The 20,831-nt window shown below is 35.5% G+C and overlaps 1 protein-coding gene across 1 annotated transcript; it reads right to left on the bottom strand.

The window, feature by feature from the left end:
* Positions 1–21: 21 nt before the first annotated feature.
* Positions 22–20,494, bottom strand: ghrb (growth hormone receptor b). Its single transcript, XM_046867607.1, has 10 exons — positions 19,788–20,494; positions 13,646–13,735; positions 8,516–8,648; positions 8,098–8,270; positions 4,324–4,508; positions 3,719–3,860; positions 3,519–3,609; positions 3,241–3,310; positions 261–3,101; positions 22–152 (listed from the first exon to the last, which is right to left on the bottom strand). The coding sequence occupies exons 2-9, from the start codon at positions 13,722–13,724 to the stop codon at positions 2,313–2,315; spliced, it is 1,662 nt and encodes a 553-aa protein (XP_046723563.1). The 5' UTR covers positions 13,725–13,735; positions 19,788–20,494; the 3' UTR covers positions 22–152; positions 261–2,312.
* Positions 20,495–20,831: the final 337 nt, after the last annotated feature.

Raw genomic sequence — 20,831 nt, 5'->3', positions numbered from 1 at the left:
TATCCTTTACCTAGCACTTACCTTCACATAAAAGTTTTTCCTTGCTCTGTAACAATTTCAGAAGTCTATTGGCCTCGTCCAGTTTTATTTGTAGAATGTTGTTCTTCCCCCTGAGCTCTGTAATTGTCTTATAAACACAAACAGAACGCCTGCTTCAGGAAAACCAATAAAACATTAATGACTCAGCTAGCTCAGCGAAACTTAAAATGTAGTTATTATTGGCGGTAAATCGAGGTTTTATTGTGTCGTCATTGATTTACTTGTTCCAGAAGACTGAAATCCTGAATTAGTTTATCGAGGTTGACCGTTTTCTTCATTGTAACTTGTAAATTCAGGATTCTCACAGCTGACAGATGGAAAAAAAAAAAAAGAAAAGACTCTTTTCATGCATTAGATGAATCGAATCCAAAGCTTTGACTCTTTGAATCGATTCACGAACTCTTTAATCGACCCGAAGGACTAAGGAGCCTTCCTTAAAAAGTGAATCAGAAAACAAATGTATAAATGTATGGTTAGGGTAACTTTAATTGCATACACACACGCACACACACACCCACATATATACACATATCTCAGTGGCGGGCCATGCTGTTCAGACCTAGGTTTTTGGTGAAACCTTACTGAATCAATCCACCTGTCAATACATCAAAATCATCATCCCACAGCTATAGAAGCAATCAATAGTATACAAAATCACAATTTAGCACTGCATCACAGACAGGTATCTGATGCAGTGAGAATGAACACCATTAGTGAAGCAAGAAACCCAATGAACAAAATTCAAAAAGTCTTCTTTTACTGCAGTCACAGCTGCACTGCCTGCATACATCTCTAGCAGAAGCATCAACATAAACCATATAAAATGAACCCAGGTTTTCTGTGGATTTTTTCTTAGTTAGTCGGTTTTCCTGGGTATTTAAAATGAAGCCAGATTGTGTATTTAGTGTAAATTCTGAAGAAAAGAAAATACATAAGTATAAAGGATCTTAAAAAAAACAACGGTTTCAAATAAAGCAGACCTTTTTTCACGATGCCCAGATTTTCTTGAAAAGTCTGTCTTGTAAAAGTCTTAAAAGTATATCTGCAACCAAATCAATTTCTTCTCATGTCAGCCTTTGTGAAATGAAAAAAGGACAGCTATTAAATCCACACAAATATTTTCATGCTTGTACAGTTTACTACAGTGTGCAGTTTTACAAGCTCTGACTAGTGCGCTCTTTGACCATCCAATCAGTGAAAATGCTGACGTCTGCGAGAGGGCCTTGGCGTGGCCAAATCGCAGTCTGATTGGTTAAAACAACAGCTTCAGGCAACATAGAGTTTATTGTAAAAAATAAATAAATAAAAAAAAAAAAAAGGCGACAGTTCTCACAGTGCTGATTTAAAGCAATACTTAATGTGACATCTGAAATCTGATTGGATAAAAACTTTAACGTATACAGTCACTCGGCGGTGCTGTTTCTAGATGCAGCTTATCCAAGAGACTATGAAATGATGAGAATAGATTATTGTGAATAATTTAATACATATTAATGGACAAAAATATATTAAAATTTATGTCAGTATTCTGATAGAGTTTAGGCCAGAAGAGAAAACCTTTCTGGCACTGACAGCCCGCCACGGATACATACATATATTTCTATATATTACATTTATTATATAAATTTTGACAAGCCACACAGTGTGTCATAGCTATTGACACTTACTGTGCCTAGGAACAGCAAATTAGAACCTGAAAGAAAATAAACACAAACCACAGAGTTAAGTAACACAAAAAAGACGATATTTGCACTGAAGTTTAGAGTCACAGGACTAAACTTCCTTTAGCAAAAAGTAAGCAAAAATGTAGCGTCTTTTTAACTTTCAGCAAAAATTAGCTTATGCATGCTATTTAAAAACCATACTGTTAGATAGCAGACATCATTACTGTATGTAAACAAATTAGCAGATTCCCTATCCATGTTAAAGTCCATTAATCCACTTAGAAATGTTGTATTATAACATACGTATACGAATTAACCTAGCGGGAGAATTGCATTAGAGTCAGGCATCAGCTTGTAAAGTAAACAACAGTAATCTACAATTTGTGTTATTCATACAGATCAGAAAATAGATCACTTTTTTATCCAATAAATTTAATATTGTCCAAATCCATTTAGCTAAAATGTTTCAGCAATATAACATAAGGACCAGTCAATGAGTCTACCAGTTCCAAGTTTTTAGCGCAGTCTTGTTTGGTTATGGCGAACAACATCCAGTTTCATAGCTTATCCATTCTTTCTCCAAATTCCTTCTCCGATATTTTCCTGGCATTACTTATTGGTAGTAATGCTGTGTAGAAGGTCAGGAGTCCAATATCCCTCTGGAGTGGGTCCAGATTTTGGAGCAGCAAAAGAAGACTCTGTTGCACTGCTTGTCTTCAAAAGAAGACTATCTTTCCAGCCCACTCCATCCACCATAGTATATTCTGGAGGAGTCGGCATTGTAAGGATAGGAAAGGCAGGGGATACAGTTGATGTTTGTGGTTTTATAATGGGGTTCTGACACTGTTGTGAAGTACTGTTGTTTTCTATCAATGAGCTTGGCTCATTGACACTATAACCATTAAGAGTCACCATCAACCAGGGCCTTTTCTCTTTATACTCAGAGGTTTTATCTTGAATATTGCAGTCATCAGTCACATTCTGCTCTGGGCACAGCAGTGTCTCACCACACGGCATGACTTCAGCCACTTGTGAGTAAATGGAATTCTGCCATGCAGGTTCCTGAGCATGAGAAACCACAGATTGCTGAGCTCCCAGATTAGCATTGGGTATCAAAGTTGAAGGGTGATGAGCATCATGGTGATCGTGATCAGATAGATCAGGGTCACAGCAGCTAGCCCGACCCGAGTCATCATCCAGGAAACCGCTGGATGTTGGAGGGGAGTCAGATACACGGGATTCGCTGAACAGGAGTGGTGTGTCCAAGCCTTCCATCATCTCAGTCGGTTCGTCAATGTCCACCTGTATGAATTCCACCCATGGGTCGTTACTGTAGAGCTCTGGACGCAAATCTGGGTGAGCACCCAGGACCGAGGTGAACTCGGTTAGTTGACCCTTCTATAAAGACAAAAAGAGCAAGGAAATGTCAGGAAATGGTAACTTTAAAGTACAAATCCATTGCAACCATCAGCTATCATCTAGATTTTAATACATTTTGACCCATAGTTTATATACCAATAGATCCCAGACTTGATACCTGTAAGAGGACTGGATCAATTCCTTTGATTTTCGGCCCAGGTACAGGTGGCAAAAGAATCACCATAAGCCTAAAACAAACGTATATGATTTAAATACAAACAAACAGAGGATTTAATTATTTTCTTATTTCTTACCTGTGAAACAATAAAGCACTGAATTGGCTGGGAATTTTCCCATTTAAAATCTGTACATATTTCAAATGACAATTAAAAAAATTCCCCAAGCGTTTAGCTATACAGTCATTCTGTGGTTAATAGTGTCAAAGTAGTCTCTTACTTTTGTTTTCGCGACAGCACAATCAGGATCAGCATGATTCCAATAGCAATACCCATGAGGATAAACACAGCACTTATGGGGATTCTTGAGCCTGAACACAAAAGCACATATTTTATTCATTCCAATAAATACATGCCTTTAACATGGGGTGATTATATTCTTAGCAAGTTATTATTTATTAGTTGAGCTTCAGGCTGCACCTTTGCTGGAAACAAGTATGAAGATAGAGTCACTAAAATCCCCAAAGTTGTAGCCCCTCATTTTGGACCGCACTCTGACTTCATATTCGGTGTTGCTGCGAAGGCCATAGATGTTCGCCTGTGTGTCCTTGCCATTGTCAAGCTGGAAAATTACAAGTAAAGCAAAAGTTTTTTTCTTTTCTTTTAAAATGCACAGACATCACAAATATAATAACATTTATTAAAGGGAATGTTTATCACACTTAAACATGGTTGCATTCTATAAAAAAAAAAAAAGAGCCATATCCTATATATAAATTGACCAGTGTCTTGGCTGGCAATACGTAAGGAGGAAAACTATAGCTATGCTTATAGATAAATAGGGTTGGGGTAATTCAAACCATTTTAAATACAAATAAAGATATTTGTTGATTATTTTTTATTGAAACAAGTATAAATAAAAAGATTTAAGAGGAAAAATTTAATTAGTAAAAATGTGCAGTTTAAAAGATTCAGCATTCACTTATATCAAATCTTTGCTGCTCTAGAACTATACTTACCTATCCACTTTACAATATTTACAAATACTGTCAAATAGATTCATTATAATAGCCATTCAGACTCACAGATTTCCATTCATCTGAGCCCCTCTCTCTGTACTGGGTCTCATGCCAAAGTGTCATCCATCCAATTTTCACACTGTCTGCTGCTGAGGAGGGTATGTCCCAGCTAACCATCACGTCACAGAACAATCCAGTTGGGCCCAAACTCAACAAAGTCCAGTTTAGAACTTTAGGTGGGTCTGGAAATACTAGAAACATAAAATTTTACCATAATCTAAGAGTGTGTTTGATTAAAATCAGGCTAGATCTAAACAATTCAGCATTAATTTCATCACAATTAGTTTTTTTTAATGCAAGTAAATATGAAATATAATCTGTTCAAGGGTATTGTAGCTGTATCGCTGCTCTCTGTATGTCAGTGATCTTGGGTTACTGTCTTCTGAGGAGTTTCTTTGGATGTTTTAACTATATATAGCTTTCCTTAATGCTCTTTGGGAGACTACTTTAGGTTTAAAAGAACATGTGAAGGTGTGTGCAAGGTGCTCTTTGATGTACTGTATATTATTAAGGATTCCTGCCACAGTCCTGCTTTTCCCTCTGCTATAATAGAACAAAAAACTTTCATGATGTGGTGAATATCTATATCATTAAGAATGACTAAAGGATATTACATTTATTTAAAAACAAAATAGACCAAATGTGGGAATATACCATAGATGACTTAGGAACACCAAGGAATAATTTATTTAAGTCAAAGCAACCTAGATTATTGAAAAGAGAGAAAACTCTCCTGTATATGAAGAGAACATGCGAAATGCAACACAAACCATGAGTTTAGAATCACACTTTCACTTAAAGGTGAAAATGAACAGTTAACAATTCAATCTTTTAGCCATCAGCCATATTCAGGCCTTTCAGGTTTTTCTGTATAAGACTATAAGCTAAGGGTTGCACTACCATCTGTAAGTTATTAGTCATATTTGGGCATGTTGTCATCAGTTTTTAGCTTTTATGCTGGCAGATGGATAGGCAAGAACATTTAGATGAAAAAAGTAAGAGTGAGTGAGTGATAGTGAGAGTGAGAGTGAGAGTGAGAGTGAGAGTGAGAGTACTCTGGTTTGGAAAGCTCCAACAGTACATTCCAGACACAGTGGAAAAGAAATTCAGTCAAAGCTGCACAAGTCCACATGCATAAGACATCATTTGCTATGATGAGTCACAAACCCAGTTGAATAAAATGTTGTGTTAAGTTCAAGTTGTTTGCCATATGGCAATTCAGCAAGTAAGGCACAAAAGAAGACTTTACCAATTTCACTTCTATAACATTGTTGAACTGAGGTCTCTACTGCATGTGATAAAGACTATTAGGTACTATTGCACAGTCTACTGGCTAAATACAAGCTGTTACATGCATTGAACCTGCTGTTACATGCATTGAACACTGTCATGAATGCATGAATGACTCCTGCTTCCAAACAAGAGCCTTTTAAAACAGATTTCCCATGGGGGATGTTTTTTTTTTGCTAGTATAGTATTGTGTATCTGGCTTTGTTCTCTCTCTCTCTCTCTCTCTCTCTCTCTCTCTCTCTCTCTCTCTCTCTCTCTCTCATATATATATATATATATATAAATGAGTGTAAACAAAGTTAGCAATCTAGTTGCTCAACTCTCGTATTCTTTGTCGCATCTTCCTATAAACTTTCTATGGGTGTAAGATCTGGACTGCAGGCTGGCCATTTCAGTACCCGGATCCTTCTTCTACGCACCCATGATGTTGTAATTGATGCAGTATGTGGTCTGGCACTGGCAACTAATGTTGGAAAATGCAAGGTCTTCCCTGAAAGAGATGACATCTGGATGGAAGCATATGTTGTTGTAGAACTTGGATATACCTTTCAGCATTGATGGTGCCTTTCCAGATGTGTAAGCTGCCCATGCCACACACGCTTATGCAACCCCATACCATCAGAGATGTAGGCTTCTGAACTGAGCGCTGATAATAACTTGGGTTGCCTTTATCCTCTTTAGTCTGGATGACATAGCGTCCCAGTTTTCCAAAAAGAACTTCAAATTTCGATTCGTCTGACCACAGAACAGTTTTCCACTTTGCCACAGTCCATTTTAAATGAGCCTTGGCCCAGAGAAAACGCCTGCGCTTCTGGATCATGTTTAGATATGGCTTCTTATTTGACCTATAGAGTTTTAGCCGGCACCGGAGAATGGCATGGTGGATTGTGTTCACCAACAATGTTTTCTGGAAGTATTCCTGAGCCCATGTTGTGATTTGTATTACAGTAGCATTCCTGTATGTGATACAGAGCCGTCTAAGGGCCCGAAGATCACGAGCATCCAGTATGGTTTTCCGGCCTTGACCCTTACGCACAGAGATTGTTCTAGATTCTCTGAATCTTTGGATGATATTATGCACTGTAGATGATAACTTCAAACTCTTTGCAATTTTTCTCTGAGAAACTTCTTTCTGATATTGCTCCACTATTTTTCGCTGCAGCATTGGGGGAATTGGTGATCCTCTGCTCATCTTGACTTCTGAGAGACACTGCAAACACTGAGAGGCTCTTTTTATACCCAATCATGTTGCCAATTGACCTAATAAGTTGCATATTGGTCCTCCAGCTGTTCCTTATATGTACGTTTAACTTTTCCGGCCTCTTATTGCTACCTGTCCCAACTTTTTTGGAATGTGTAGCTCTCATGAAATCCAAAATGAGCCAATATTTGGCATGACATTTCAAAATGTCTCACTTTCAACATTTGATATGTTATCTATATTCTATTGTGAATAAAATATAGGTTTATGAGATTTGTAAATTATTGCATTCCTTTTTATTCACATTTTGTACAGTGTCCCAACTTTTATTTATTTATATATATATATATATATATATATATATATATATATATATATATATATGTATATATCTATCTCAGGAAATTATTTTGACATAAAAAATGTTATAAAAATGTTCCCTAGTTCCACAGTCAGAGCTCTAATCAGGTAGTCTGTCATTTTTAGAGCTATCTCAATTGCAAAATCCTTCAAAGCATTGGAAAATTTGCTATAAGATCCGCATTAAAAAGTGCATTCCTTTACCCAAAATTACATCATATTTTCATAAGTCTTAAGTTTGGAATAGAAAGAACTTTTGCTTTCAAATGATTACTAACGTTTGCTTTTTTATATATTTAATTAATAAATGGTTTGTTTGAGCTTAACTCAATACACCAAACTTTTTTGTTATTAGTCTTGAAAATTAATCAATTTATCCATGCCCTAGTTATACCCAGAAATAAGTTCCACTTTTAGTGCTTGTCATGTTGTTTGTTGTATTCTTCATGAAGTATGCTTAGGCTTTTGTTTTTGTTAGTGGTTCATGCAATTCACACACTGTACCAATTGGACTACGGTATATTGTAAGCATCACTCTTCCCAGTCGTAGCTAATTAGCCTACCTTGCTCCAATTCCGCATTAGTATATTAATGCAAATGAAATAAAGATTGTTTGACAACGAGGAGGTTGTAGCTTTGGAAGCAGAAAATCAGGAAAATTTGAGCTGTCTCTGTGACTGGCCTCTACAGCATGACAAATTCATAATTAAAGTGGGACATAGTGTATACTGGTGACAAAAGCTTTTTTTATAGCGCTGCTGTGGCAAAAGTATTATATTAAAAAAAAGCCACCAAACGTGATTTCACCCCATACCTTATGCTTAAATACTGTACAAATTATTTGACTTTGAAATAGATTTTTGCTAAATAACAATGGCTAATAGGCAAATAGGCTAAATGGCAAATCTTCATTTACAAAATTGACCTACCAATTTCTTCCAATGAAAAGTACATTTCATCATAAACATCATTGGTCCGTGACCGCAGCTGAATGGCATATTGAAACCAGACAGCTGTATGGTTGGCATCAAAGTAGCACTCATTTTCTACTGCACTGCTGTAACTTGGGCACTCTTGCCATTTGCAATCATTCTTTGATTCCCTGCAGAGCAGAAGAGAGAAATAAGGCATGTTAAGCACAGGGATGAATCAAGCTAACAGCAAAACCACAACCTATCTGATCAAACAGGGTACAGTTAACCTATTAATCAAAGCAATTCAATAAAAAAATAGGTTTAATTTTAGAGATTTTTAGAATTTTTTCTGTATTAAACCTAGGGTTTGGAGCAGGGAAATATGAAATGCAAATGGATAATCCAAGTAAATTTAGCACAAGACTGTCAGTACTTATGCATGTAAAACAGTCTTAGGTCGCCCGGCTCTGTCAGGTTCCAGAAAGATCCGGCATTCCAGTTGCAGCGAAATGTCACGAATTCCCGGGAATAGCAGCCAATCAGAAAAGGCAGGGATTTGTTCTGAGCTGAAAAAGAATTACAATCTAAATAAAGCAGCTTGGGTTTATTCCACATTAAAACAATAAAATGAAAATATTATATTACTGTTTTGCTACATATTTAAAAAATGTAAACAAATAAGATGCTTTTAGAAAATATATACATATTCTCAATGATAAAAGTCAAAGTTTTAAAGCCAAATAGGATACATACAACTGGGGCATAGGAAGAAAGTCATACCTTTCATGGTATCTACATGATAAGAACCGTTTCCTTCTATCCATGTAAGTAAGCTACACTATACCGCCAAAAGCACGTCAAAAACTCACTCTACTCATTTGGAAAGGAATTCCACTTGAGTTTTTGATTGTGGTTGTAGAAATTTCTGTTCATTCAGGCATAAGGGCATTAGTGAAGTCGGTGTTCATGTTGGGTGTGAAGGCTTGGAGCATTTCGATTCATAACTAAGGTGTACAATGGGGTCAAGGTCAAGGCTCTGTGCAGGCCACTAAACAGTTCCTCACATTGACTTTGCCATATTTTGTATTAATGGACATCCGTGACATTTATTGTTGTGCTGGAACAGGTTTGGGGAAGATCCACATACATTAAGTCAAATATTGTAGTCACATTGCCTGTATTTGGCTGTCTGACTGAATGCCTGCCTGCCTATTCTAGTGTGTAGGTTGTGCTGTACTGTTTTAACAATAGTAAACAAAATGGGTTCCAACTTTACTTGTTTTATAGTCATTCAAATAGGGCTGCAACAACCAATCGATTAAATCTCTAATAATCTATAATTAAATTTGTTGTTAACGAATGCGAACGAAAAAAGTGTGCATCCCAAGTCATCCAAGGCAATGGAAGCATTTTATATCAAATGCAACAAAGAAGACCTAAAACCTGCAAGTATCCTGCAAGTTATTCGAAGCTGAGTTTGTGGGGCATGAAAGTTCCACAGTAATACAGAAGCACATGAAAAGAACACACACTGGTGTCACGGATGAAGGCGAAACTTAAGCACAATAAGCAAAAAAAAAAAAAGTTTAATCCTCATATTTTTAAATAGTATAGTTTAATTAAGTGCTATTGTGTAAATTGTTTGTTTGCTCAATTTGGGACAGTCGCACTTTATCTGTTCTGCCGTGACTCACGAGCATCAGGTTGCACAATCAACTCGTGAGCATCGGGTTGCACAATCAACTCGCTCACAATATAGTGATGGATCAAACACTAAATCTAAAAGCAGCAAATAACAGCAGCAGATAAATAAATAAGCAACAAAAAAATTATTATAATAATTGCATAATGAACATAATGACAATAATGCTGAATTAATTTCCTAAACATAATTTTTACTCCCATGTTTATCACCAGAAGACGCTGAAATAAATCCTGTCACAGTGCATCCGTTACTTTTATTTAGCTAAAGAAAGAAATAATACAGATTAAATGATTCAATTTAGCTTAGAGTGATCATTTAGCCATTGTAATTGCATCAGTGCGATACATGCGATAATTAAAGCTTATAAACACATTTTATACTCTTTAAAATGATGAATTTGAAGTATAATGTATCCACTTGTAGTCTATAAGTCTATTTGTGGAGGTGTTGACATGACCATCATGGTGTTCTCAGAAAGCAGAAGCTCTCCTGGGCTCTTATTCCCACTACCGGAGTTACTAGATGCAACATTAATACCAGTTGTAGTGCAGCCTGAGAGGCCAGCGGGTCGCTTTTTCCTGGAAGTATTGGCTCACATTTTTTACATGCAAAACCATTGGTGTGTCAGCATGGGGCTTCTGCCAAAGCTTCCAGAATCCCTCCCTCAACTGAGCAATTACAGTTCAATGTGTATTTTAAATAATGACTCAGGAGGACAGATACAACTCCAACTGCTTAAATCACTTTCAGAATGCCTTGTTATGTGGTTTGTGTTTAGATCTTTGCCATATAAGCCTTCAGTTATACACAGGACAACATCAATGACAGAATGGTGCATTGTTGAAACTGTGAGTGTGGCGTATTTGGAATAGGAGTGAGCATGCTGCAGCGGCTCCTTTATTTGGCTTGGAGCCAAAGTATTAATATCCTGTTTATCACACGCTGCCAGATCTGAAGTGTCTCTGTTCGTCCTACAGGGGGCAGATCAAGCATGAAGCTATCAGAGATACTGCAGTGTAACTGATCCGTCAGTGTACTACTCCCTACTCTAATTTTCCCCTTATACTATTCCCACAAAGATGTATATAGACGCATAGTAAATGCGTTGAAATTATTATGAAGTTTTAATAATGCAAATAAACATTTGAATCATTCTTATGAATATTTGACATTTTGCATTTTGTTAAAATTTAAATAAATGTTAATAATACCACCTCAAGCTAAGCCTTGTTGATTTTGAGATTTACATTTAATTATAAAACATTGTAATATCTGTACGAATATGCAAGCAAAATCTCTCTTCCTTGGTCAGTATCTTGGATCTCAAAACCTGCTCGTAGTTGCTTACATTACATTTTTGTGCTTTAAAATATTATTTCGCCACTTATATATATTGTTGGTCACCATTAACCAATCGAGCTGATTAATCGTGAATTCAAAAACCTGATTAGTGAGAATGTGTTGGTTTTCTGAAAAAACTAAATATTCTCTAACAGCATTTCTGCTTGTAATGCAAATCAACAGTGTATTCTTGGTATTGTGAATCAGCGCTCTTGTAACTTTCTTCTTAGCTGTTGTTGTTCGATATTCTGTGGGTTGCTTGATGTTAAATGGTAATTAGACATTTTTTTTAGTAAAATCTTTTTACTGATTTTTAAATTGATGTTAAATAGATTTTTAAATACCACCTCTTTTGATTGAAATGTGTAGAGATCTGTTTAAAGTTTCTACTACTAGTATTACATTAGAACCAACAGTATGGTACATTGACGAAGCAGAGAAACTGTTGAATATTATTTCACAGTACATTCCTATAACAGTGATGTGATAGACATGTTAGAAATAGTACCTCACTGGGCTTTTAATCGGAAGGTTGCGAGTTCAAATCCAAACACTTCCTAGTTATCACTGCATTACTCTCACAAATATACATAGAGGGCTTTCATTTCTTGCTAACATAAGCTGATTTTTATCATGTCTTACCTTAAAGATAGACAGTAAAAGGAATGACTTTCTCCAGCTGCTAGGTAAGAGCAGAAACTAACTTGTCTCTTTCCATGTAAGCTGTGAGCTTTCCATAACTTTAAATGTGATTATACATGTTATTCACAAATGTGTCGCGATTGCTTAACTGTTCATATTGTAGTTGTTAGGAAATTGCTGGAGTGTAAGACAAATAAAACATTTAAATGTATGGCATTTGGCAGTCAGAGCGACCTCTAATTATTTCATTTGTACAACTGAGGTTTAAGAGCCTTGCCCAAAGGTTCAGCAGTGATAACTAGGAAGTGCTGGGATTTGAACTCACAACCTTCCGATTAAAAGCCCAGTAAGGTACTTTTCTAACATGTCTATAACATCATTGTTATAGGAATGTACTGTGAAATGAATATTCAACAGTTTCTCTGCTTCGTTAATGTACCATACTGTTGGTTCTAATGTAATACTAGTAGTAGAAACTTTAGACAGATCTCTACACATTTCAAACAAAATAGGTGGTATTAAAAAATCAAATCCAACAGTAAATTTTTATTGAAAAAATACATGTCTAATTACCATTTAACATCAAGCAACCCACAGAATATCTAACAACAGCAGCTAAGAAGAAAGATACAAGAGTGCTGATTCACAATACCAAGAATGTGAAGACTGAAGTGAGATGCATTCCTGAGATGAATGTTCTTGCCAAGTGACTTGCCAATATTAATGTGCAGAGTTTGACAAGTTTCACTAATGCATCTTTAACATTAAGGTCAAGAAAAACTTTTATATTTCTGAAATTAAACGTGGTTGGTGAAATATACTGCAACTACCCAACAATCCACCTTAAATTATATTTACAAACTATGCAAACTTCTAAAAGCTGGCTGGCAAAAGTATCACAGAAGACTGTATACAATGCAATAGAACAAATAATATCTACACAGTCAGACCCTGACCTACGACCATGCAACTTACGACCTTTTGGAGATACGATGGTCACCTCCAATGGTTAAAAAAAAATAATAATAATAATAATAATTAAAATATCTATCATTTTTTATTTACTTTATTTGTACTATTTAAAAAAATGTTTGTGTGTATACAGTGCCTCTTTATGTCTGCGTCAGAATGCATCACAGAGCAGTCACTCTTCTTGACTTACGACCTGATGGACTTACGACTCAAATTTGATTTAATTTAATTTGACTTACAAGTGGTTTTTCAGTTCCTATATACGTCATAAGTTGGGGTCTACTTGTAATTGGATTTCAAGTCAAATTTCGGACGCTACTTTGTGACAATGAGCATTAAAAACAAGCCATAATGCAAATTCAATCTAATTTTTATTTTGACTATAACTCAAAATAAGTTCATTCATACAACTGTGAGTACTACAAGTGCAATCCATAGGACACACCAAGTGGTGCCTAGAGGGGGAAGTTAAATCTCTAAGAAGGCCCTGTGATATGGAGAATGGGTTCTTTATTAGGTTACCAATTAATTTATAATCAATAATGATTGTTCTTCTGATATTAGGTGGAGGTTTTTTTTTTTGGCAAAATATCCTACTGCATCTTGCAATTGGTCAATGGTCTTTGTAGCCTCAAATGTGCCAGATCCCAAACAAAGACCCTTCCAGGATTAAGTTGTTATTCAGAGATTTATGATGGGTATTTCAATGCAAATGTCAGGCCTCAAAAATGTAATTACCTTAATATATCAATAATTATGGTACACTTTTTAACATAGATCTGTGTGGCCATACACACACTAGCAAGTCTTTCCAAGAATGAACTTTGCAAGTCAATGCAATTTCTAATGATACAGCCATAATGCTGGAATTGCCCATGCGCAAAGTAAAAATGAAGACTGTACCTTGCACGGATGCTTGTACATCTTCTGCCGAAACAGCAACAACGAGAAAGAGACAGATGAAAGAGATATGGATCCCCATGGCACGATCACCTACACACAGAAGGTTAATAACTCAAATGTTTGTTTATTTTAATGAAAACAGACATACATTTTATATATATTACACACACACACAAATATATAATTTTATTTGCTCATAGACAAAATACACAAATTTGAATGGTCCTGATAATATACTGTACTAAAATGGTTGTTGAAATTTGATTTTCATATAGATTTAAGAGCTCTGTTTTAGAAATAATGTAGACCATTAAAAAGCAGCCTGTATATTCCTGTTCCTGTACTAGTAGAGGACGTTTGGAAGGTGCACACTGCGTGACAGGGCAATCACGTGAACTCTGTACCAGATGTTGCTAGGAAATGTGGAGGGGTTTGTTTAAAAGGAAAAAAAAAAAAGTTTATCTGACAGTTGGACACAGTTCACAATGAGGCGGACAGAGAACATTAAGAATAAAGAGGAAGACATTAAAAACATTAGAGCTAAAAATATGTGCTCTTATCCAGAAAATAACGTGTGGAAGTTGGAAATAGCATTATGAAATTGCCTGTTTGCTTGTTACAAAATTGGATCATAACTGGATATAGGGGTCAGAGCTATCATTAGTATTGACCACTAATCTGCATTAGGGTGCCAGTTTGGAAAGGCTTGAAAAAACTAGTAATTATTATTATTTTAAGACACATGCATGATTCTTGTGTTTATCTGTAACAAACTAGGTTATATTGGCAAACTATTTAAAGGAAATTGGGAAAAAAAAATCAAAACCCTGTTGATTTAAAATCTAATTTATTTTTCAAACTTAAAAAAAATAGTTAGGCTTCCCTTAAAGATTCACTGGATAATTACAGATTTAAAAAAGGCAAGTTTAATATTTAGCTCCTCCTGATGGTGTTGTAGGGTTTTATGTAAAGCCTCTAAGGAGGAATAACTAAAGAACTCTTAATCGCCATTGATCTGTTTGCTCAGACTTGCTTGTAGATGTACTCTTGTTGTTATAGTAACAAAGCATAGAGGCAACCAACATCCTTATACTTCCTGCCTTTTTCCTTCTCTGACCTAAATTTATACAGTTTATTTTCTGATCTTATTACAAATAACAGATACAAAGTGCAGTGCAAAGGATCATTCATTAATCTTCAGTAATTGCTCTATTCTGGTCAGATCACAGGTGATCCTGAGCCTGTCGTGAGAATGTTGGCGTGTGGTGGGAACACACCCTAGACAAAACAACACTACACTGTATCGTATCCTGTGTGCACACACTCATTCTCACTGTTTATTTTCCTTTAACTCAACTTAGCCAGAAAACCAGAAACCCACAAAAATGGGAAATAAAAAAAAAAGACAGATCAAACTAGGCCACGTCTATTTGATTTAGAGACACTAATGTGGGTTATACACAATTGAAAGAATTAGCATTTAAAACAGTGCAGATGAAAGTAAAAGGTCTTGCTCAAAGACTAAACAGTGCTCGGATTTGAACTTTGTGAGTACTACAGAACTACAACAATTGAGGCCCTGAGGAAGATTCTCAATCCTCATCTGCTCAGTTGTGAATGCGAATCCACATTATAGTTTTGAACATACAGAATGTCAAAAACACATCTAGACTTTGCTAATTTTTGAGAGACACATTCATGATCCTTTTGTTCATATGCAACAAACTAAGTAATTTAACAGTATGAAGACTGACTTTCACCAAACTCATAAAAATGTACAGATACAAATGCTACAGATGCTTAAATGGCGGACCGCACGTTTGTTCAGTCTTCGCCTAAATGCATTTACTATTATTAAACTTACACAAACATACACAATAATACCAGGGGTAAAAAAAAAGCTAGAGTTAGTGCAGTAAATAAGAAAATAAATAATAAGATATAAGATTTGTGCATGCGTGAAACGACTAAAGAATCCATAGGGCTAGCATTAGCTGCTAAACAGGAAGCAGCCAGCGGATAACGCTAGCACTATCGATTCTTTAGTCGTTTCATGCATGCGTAAAACAAATCTTATTTCCGATATGCAGAATTGTCAGGATTTCCTCCTTTTAAGAGAAATTCTTGAAGCTGGACATAATTCTAATTCTGCACTAGCATTTTATGTCCATCTTCAAGAATTTGATTGAAAAAAAGAAAATGCTGACAATTCTGCATATTGAGGGAGTGAATGAATGAAGGTTGGAAGGAATTAAAACATTTGTTATAATATGCTGAAATAAGCAGAACAGTTAAATAATAGAATATTATTGGTTGGGGTTGGTTCCCTGACCTGGGATCGAACCCGGGCCACATCGGTGAGAGCACCGCATCCTAACCACTAGACCACCAGGGAACCTAGTTAAATAATAGAATAATTAGAAAATTAAATATTAAAGGTAACACACAAACACACATCTGTATTACCCAGATAGATAGATAGATAGATAGATAGATAGATAGATAGATAGATAGATAGATAGATAGATAGATAGATAGATAGATAGATAGATAGATAGATAGATAGATAGATAGATAGATAGATAGATAGATAGATAGATAGATAGAACGTTATTGTCATTGCATTGTACAGGTACACAGCAACGAAATGCAGTTTGGCATCTACCAGAAGTGCAAAATGTAGCTATCGTGCAAATAGTGCAGATAAACATGTAGCATATTTACAGCAAGTGATAAAGTGATAAATATGTAAACATATGTACAGTGAATAAATATAACAGTGCAGAGATGTGTGGACATCATTAAAAGGTACAGAATGGTTCTAAGGCCATGGCATTGAAGAGGAATGTGCAGAAGTGGAAGGTTACAAGATTATGGCATTTAAGAATTAGCAAGCTAAATAACCAGTCTACTATATATATAAATATGTAAGCATATGTACAGTGAATAGATATAAAGGCAGTAACAGTGCCAAGATTATGGCATTTTAGAAGTTAGCAAGTCGGATAAACAGTCTACTTATATATATATATATATATATATAAATTCAGAAATTAGCCGCTTCATTGTTTAAGCCGCGGGGTTTAAAACGTGGGAAAAAAGTAGCGGCTTATAGTCCGAAAAATACAGTATATATATATATATATATATATATATATATATATATATATATATATATATATATATATATATATATATATATATATATATATATATATATACACACACACACACACACACACACACACACACACACACACACACGATGTTATATACACAAATGTATGGTGTAACAAACTATTTGAAATTTGTTTATTAATTTTATTTTATTTAATCAATTTATTTTGTGCCAATTTAATCAATATAATAAAGTTATTTGCATTAATTTGATTTATAATATTTAATACTTTTTAAAACATGATAAAATATTATTTTATCTATTATTTACCAAAGCAGGCATTTTACTTAAAATTGTTTTAAAAATTTAAACTGTTAATGTTCACAAATGTTAAAAATAATAAACTGCGTTAACAAAAAAAACAAAGTAATTTTATGTTTTGCTTTTCTTCCCCTAACGGTATCGAAATTGAACCGAACCGAAACAAACCGTGACTTAAAAACCGAGGTTGGTACCCGAACCATGAATTTTGTGTACTGTTACACCCCTAACAGATGCTAAGCTAAATTTGCTTTTATTGAAAAATCTCCCCCTAGCATGAATAACAGCTTTAGACACCCTTGGCATCTGGAGAGTTAGTTTTGCAAAACATTCAGCTGGAATACTTTGCCATGCCTTTTGCAAAACTAGTCAGATATTCCTTCTGACCTTGCGATCCAGTTTTAGGTGCAGTAACTGGACATGCCTTCCATGATAGATAACACTCCAGACAATGTTTGCTCTCTAAATAGCACATAAAGAGCTTAGGGGTATGCTTCAGGTCATTGTCTTGATGCATGGTGAAGTTGGTTCCAATTAGCCGCAGTCCAGAGGGAATTGCATGGCGTTGAAGTACAGACCAGTGGTCAATATTAATGATTGCACTGACCTGAGTCCAATTATGTTCCAATTTTGTGACAAGCAAACAGGCAATTTCATAATGCTGTTGATTAATGAAGGGGCATAGAGGCGCAAGTTAAATGCAAATCAATGCATGCACTGACCCCCAACCCTCTAATGTCCTCAAAATCAAATTGTGGTCACTTTGTACAGCCACCTGTAATGCTGTTAATGGGATCATGAAACTGAACATAGTAAACACGTCAGAATGAAATAGAGCCCTCCGTTTGGTAAACTGCCTGGGCTGTGAGGAGAGCTTGTGAAATGTTTGTGCTCTAGTCTGTTCTCTCCTGCTACTGGAAAGTGAATTCTCAGAAACGGCATCTCAGTTCAGTCACAGCTATTCCCATTGCAGGAGCAGCGTTTTTTCACACCCACAGTCATAGGGTAATTGTCTCCAGTTAGCGCCAAATAAAAACAACAGATCACTTAAAGCATTGATAGGTTATGTCCTTACTAATAAATTATTTTCGGTTACCTAATCATCTGCACTGCATTATGCTAATTTTAGGTTAGATTTTATTGTGAGAAAACTAATGTACATGGATACATGTGGAAATATAACATTATTGACAGATTATGATGTGCTGAGAATGTGAAACAAGTGAAAATTTACTGTCCAAAAATACACCATCTGCAAGTAAAATGATTCAGTTTTATATTACAAACATGGAAATTTAAATTTAACTAAAGAAAAATACATTCATTAGAAATCCTCTAGCTCTGTCTTAACCTCATGGATCTTGCATTAATAAATATCCATAAAAAATGTAAAGAATATTTTTTAAGTACATATACAAAACAAATTAATGAGAAATTATTTTCTATTTAAATGCCTATACAGCATAAGAACCTCAGAACTTAATCATGATTCAGTGTGTCATGTTGAATCTTGGTGATGGTACCTACACTACTCATGATGTAATTTGGTACCATATTAATCTCCACTTGTACTGCATGTAATCCAAATCAATGCAATATATATTAAATGATTACATCTGCATCATGATGCACAGAGCTGCTATGGATAAATCCCATAATAAATCCCACTTTATATAAACTTTAATAGCAATTAGGCATTTATATTGGCTTGATAAGGAACCAGGGTTCAAAATGAAAATTTTAAATGCATTTTTACATCTTAATCCGCATATTGTTTTAGAAATTTCAGTTCAATATCTTTGCATACCTGTTATACTTGACACATCGATGTATTACATGTATCACATGACTGTCTAAATCCATAAAGGGATTTGAATTTGCAAACTCCTTATGTGCATGAGCATATTCATGAGGACTTGGCGAACTAAAACTGATCATGTCTCCAAGATTCCAAGAAACACTTTTCTGGTTGTACCATTTGGATTCTGGACCACAGGCTAAATGTGCTTGGGTCAATATTGCACCATAGAAGTCACTTTACATGTTATATACGCTCAATCTATAGGTACTTAGCTCTGATTCTTCATAAAATGTAATTGCAAACAAGCAGATAAACTTTGTATTGCCAGCCTGTAACCTGAAACAATGTCCCAGTGTATTGTGCAATAACCCTAAAATGCAGTGTTGACACTGCTGAAGGTTATGTTAACGTTCTATATACCCAACAACAACTAAAAAGACCCATACTTTTCTGTCAGTAAGACTTTTCTTTGTATGTTCAGTTTTCCTAAATATCATTAAAGGGGAAGTTTTATAAGTGTATAAAATAATGAATAATTTGTGCAACTGGTGGATACTCATACTTTGAGGTTGTTGATTTTTAGGCGTCTGCTTATTTAATGTCAAAGGCATATGGCATTTAATTTGCATAATAATACATAATAATACGTGCGAAAGGAAAACAGCAAAAACAAACAATCTATTTGCAAATAAATCTATGAAAACTTTTATTTCTCTATCCAATTTGTTTTTGCTCATTTCCATATTTTCTTCCAAATATTCCTTAAGAAAGAACCCTGACAAGAAAAACAAAATTCCACACTGGGAATGTCCTCAGCATTCCCAGCCCGCTATGGGAAAAGTAGGATATTGGGAATTCACTATTTTAAATATCATTTTTGAGAAATGCAGTTGAACACTCACCGTTTCAGAGAGGAATCAACCCTTCAAACCTCAAGGGAGAACCTCTGCAATTCCCAAGGAATTGTGAGAAATCCAATCGTTTGGAGCTGCATGTAAACACGCTTTAGCTGCGTGAGTATCGGATTCCTCGATTCCAGATTTCCGCGTGCGCGTTCAAATCTAGTTTAGATTCCTGCGTCCGTGTCGCTCTTCCAGAGTTCTCCAGCATATGTTATATGACTTTCCTTTGTGATCGCCCGTGTTAGACCCTTTATATTATTTTTAAAAAAAAACAGCAAGGACAACTCGATCGGACGATGTGTAAAGTTCTCGAGCTTTTACCTCGAGCTGCGGCTCAGACGTGTTTTCGCAGTCGTGTCCCGAACGAGGCGGGGACTCCGCCCTCAGCGCGCGCGCTCCGTCTTCTCCGTCTGATTTCTAGTAACGCGTTTAATTAAAGTCCCGCTTTGAATCGGCGTCATGAACACGGACTTCATTACCGACGATTTGTTAAGTAAACAGACATGCACTGCACTCTGGGAAATAAATCGTCCGCTTTTCTAGTGACTGGGACACGACTTGACGATTCAGATACAAAATCAACTGACTTGTAACACCAGTTTTCAGTCATTTTTACAAACACGGGACCTGAAGGCAAAACGACAACGCACTCGAACTGATATGAATAACATGATCTCTAGATACAATGGAAGCACAAGAGTGGCTCATTTTCATTCCAAAAGTGAATGAAAATGAGCCACGATTTTCAATAACACATTATTAATTATGAATGACTTCACAATATTCTTTCCAAACATATTTTTTTTACTGAAACATGACCATATTATAGTGATTTTAAGGACACATACATTGCATTTATGTAAAATATGTAAATAAAAATGAACTTGAAGAACAAATATAATCAAAATGTCTTGACTCTAGTCATACAACTTACTTTGTGTTTTCAACCACTATTTTCTGTTAACATTTTACAGAAATGCTTCTTTAACTGGCCAAATTGGAATTTATGTTTGTATCATTATACTGAATGTTTGTTGGATACCA

The sequence above is a fragment of the Silurus meridionalis genome, chromosome 15, assembly GCF_014805685.1.
Source record: "Silurus meridionalis isolate SWU-2019-XX chromosome 15, ASM1480568v1, whole genome shotgun sequence".
Lineage (NCBI taxonomy): Eukaryota > Metazoa > Chordata > Actinopteri > Siluriformes > Siluridae > Silurus > Silurus meridionalis.
This window is presented reverse-complemented; position numbering and strand designations above follow the sequence as displayed.